Genomic DNA, 3,123 nt, shown 5'->3' with positions numbered 1-3,123 from the left:
AAAAAAAAAAAAAAACAAATTATTATCAGAAAATTCCAATAACGTAATCCAATTCGCGCGCGGTAGTCGTATCGTTCGAAATTGAGAAAGGGTAAAGTGAGAAAGTGATTATCGAGAAGAATAATATATGAAAAGGGCAGACACAAAAAAAAAAGAAAGAAAGAAAGAAAGAAAGAGAGAGAGAGAGAGATACTAAAAGGGTGTGATGATACATACGTGTTACGGATTTTATTCTTGAAACTTGTCGACGTTCACGCAAAGACGATTTTATTATTATTTTTTTGTTTTATTCTTTTTTAATCAAACATTCTTATCTATATCTTTTAAGTAACTTATTCATTAATGTATAATATATTTCGTTGATTGGAAAAAAATATTATCCCTTTTATTATGGTTCAATTGGTCTTTTTAAAGTTCACTTATTCGACAATAAGCTTCAAAAAAAGAAAGAGAATATTGTTTTTATTATCTAATTTATAATTCGTTATTATGTACAACCATTTTACGGGGCAGGTGTTCGAAACTTTTCACGAATTACGATAATAATAAGAAGAACATTGATATTTGTAATAAAGAGACAAAAAAAAAAACAAAATAGTATTTGCTTTTCAAACGATCGGGATTCAATTTGTTTTTCTTTTTTTTTTTTTTTTTGATAGAAAAGTTTAAAAAACAAAACGAAACATACTTAAACAATTCGTGATAAAGATTTTTTCTCTTAAATGGAAATAATTATTTCGATAAGATATTTTCTAAGATTTCAATTGAATGTGTCGAAAAGTTCCCAGAAATAAAAAAGAAAAAGAAAAGGGGTTAAAAAGATTTTCTTTATCAATCGAAGTTCGTAAAAAGAAAGGAAAGAAAGGAAAAAAAAAAAAAAAGGACAAAATTCGCTTTTATAGAATTAGCTTTTGGTCGAATAAAGGAAGAAGAAGAAGAAGAAGAAAAAAAAAGAGAGCAATCGATGTTAGGAAAAGAATCTTGTAAGGAAAGTAAAGAAAACGCAGTATGTTAGAAAACACACACATGTGCGTGTGTGTGTATGTGTGATTCTACGTTAGCTATGACGTCAAATGGTGCTGGGGTCAATGCGTGAATGTCGATCTCATTTCGAAGAAGTAGAAGAAGAAGTAGAAGAAGTAGAAGTAGAAGAAAAAGTCGACAAATAGGGCGTCGATGTGAGAAATAGAATGATATAGTAAAGAACATTATATATATATAGATATATATAGATATATATGTATATGCGTATATAAATATATATAGATACGTATATTGGTATGTATATAAGTTAGGTTGTCCCATAAGTTTTGTTCTTATTTTTATTTTTGTTTCGTGACATTTAATTTTTTTACACGCACAATATTTTATATTTAACTGTTATTTAAATTAAAAGAAAACAAAAAAGAAGAAATGCTTGACCGTACGAATTGAAAGATTAGATTTGAGGTTCTATCCTAAATTTAATGATTTTAAGTAAAAATATATAGTTACGAGTAATACGAGTTGAAGAGAGAAATTTTATCGTATGGTGTTGTTTTATCAAAGTTGCGTCATGGTGTCGTCAGAGATTCGTCAAGGTTTTACTTATTGATTTTCACATATAATACAAAATTTATTATCTCTTTTAATTATTATTTTACGATAGATTGTGTAACATAGATCGTACAATAATTATTGTTTAAATAGAATCGTATAATAAATATTGTGCAAGTAAAATTGATTTATTGTTAAAAATTAAAGAGAAATTTTGGAAACAACCTAATATATACCTACATACTATATATATATAATAGATATAGAATTGATAAGTATATATAATAATAATAATAATAATAATAATAATGTGTTAGATGGAACGTAGACGAGTTTAGATCGGTTCATACCAGATCGTAGGCTTGACCTCTCATAGATTGTGGTATAGAACGTGAAAAACGTGATAACGTGATAACGTGAAAAACGAAGGGGGACACAGCTTTGACGGGCCCCTGCTTCGCTTGGAATATTTACCGCACTCTTTACCTGCAGTCCCCATATTGAGAATGCTGATCTCCCCGAAGTATGAACCCGCCTTAAGGGTGGCGAGGACTGTCTTCCCATCATCGGCTACAACCTGGAGCCGACCTCTGTTAACTATGTACATCTCCTTTCCTACCTCACCTGTTCAACATAAATGCGAACACAAACTTTATAATAATAATTTAATATAATTATTAATTTAGCACTAGATTTATACGAATGTTTTGTTTATTATTTTTTTAAAGACTTACAAACATTGTTTGTGAATGAAGAAGTAAGCAGAGTTTGTAAAAATCTAGTGTTAATATAAATTTAGTATATATATAATTATTAATTTAATATAATTTAGTATAATTATATATATATATATATACATTTTTATTTTTTAAGTATATATTACTAAAAAAAATTTGAAAACCGTTAATGTATATATTATTTAGCTAATCTGCAGATTAACTTATTTGCACACATCGTAAACTTACGGAATTAAAAGTTTTTCGGCATTTTATCTATGTAATGTAAACATTAACGGATTTGATATCGTTAAAGTATCGTTAAAGAAGATGTCCCTGCTGTAGAAATAATTTTACGTTAAAGAACAATAAAATAATCCCTTGGTACTAGGTCAGGGTTTCAGAAAATGCGACTGCAAATTTAAATGTACCGCAAATAGGTGTGGCTTTTGTCGTAAAAACCAATTGCTATGTAATTCAAAGTGTCATTAATTTCTCTTTAGATTACATTATTAAGTAAGTATAATTTGATCATACATTTTGCAAATTTATGTTCTTAATTGTATTAATATTTTTAAAACCGTTCGATTATTTCTATTATTGTATTTCTTTTAATTAATCGACGATTGAATTCTATCACAACTAATTTGTTGATCGTTTGATTATATAAGTTTGATTCTTTAGATATCGAAAAATAAATAAATAACATTGTGTTAATTTAAATCTACTGGAAAGTTGCTTGTTGTTACAGGTAATGTACAGATTATCTAAGTAATTTGAGAAATGAAATAATTTTTGATATTTTAACGAATCACTCTAGTTAATCTGCACATTACCTAGATTTCTCCACTTTAGCTGTAACATATATATA

General features: G+C 27.4%; 1 protein-coding gene across 1 annotated transcript in view; it reads right to left on the bottom strand.

The window, feature by feature from the left end:
* LOC106787215 overlaps positions 1–3,123 on the bottom strand; it is an 87,364-nt gene that overhangs the window by 8,136 nt on the left and 76,105 nt on the right. The window contains exon 11 of the mRNA XM_014749402.1: positions 2,023–2,160. Within this exon, the coding sequence (XP_014604888.1) occupies positions 2,023–2,160 (138 nt within the window). The remainder of the gene's footprint in view (positions 1–2,022; positions 2,161–3,123) is intronic.

Source organism: Polistes canadensis, unplaced genomic scaffold (genome assembly GCF_001313835.1).
Source record: "Polistes canadensis isolate GaletaPanama2010 unplaced genomic scaffold, ASM131383v1 scaffold_4, whole genome shotgun sequence".
In the NCBI taxonomy this organism is placed as follows: domain Eukaryota; kingdom Metazoa; phylum Arthropoda; class Insecta; order Hymenoptera; family Vespidae; genus Polistes; species Polistes canadensis.
Note: the sequence above shows the minus strand (reverse complement) of the source record. Positions and strands in the feature narration are given on the sequence as shown.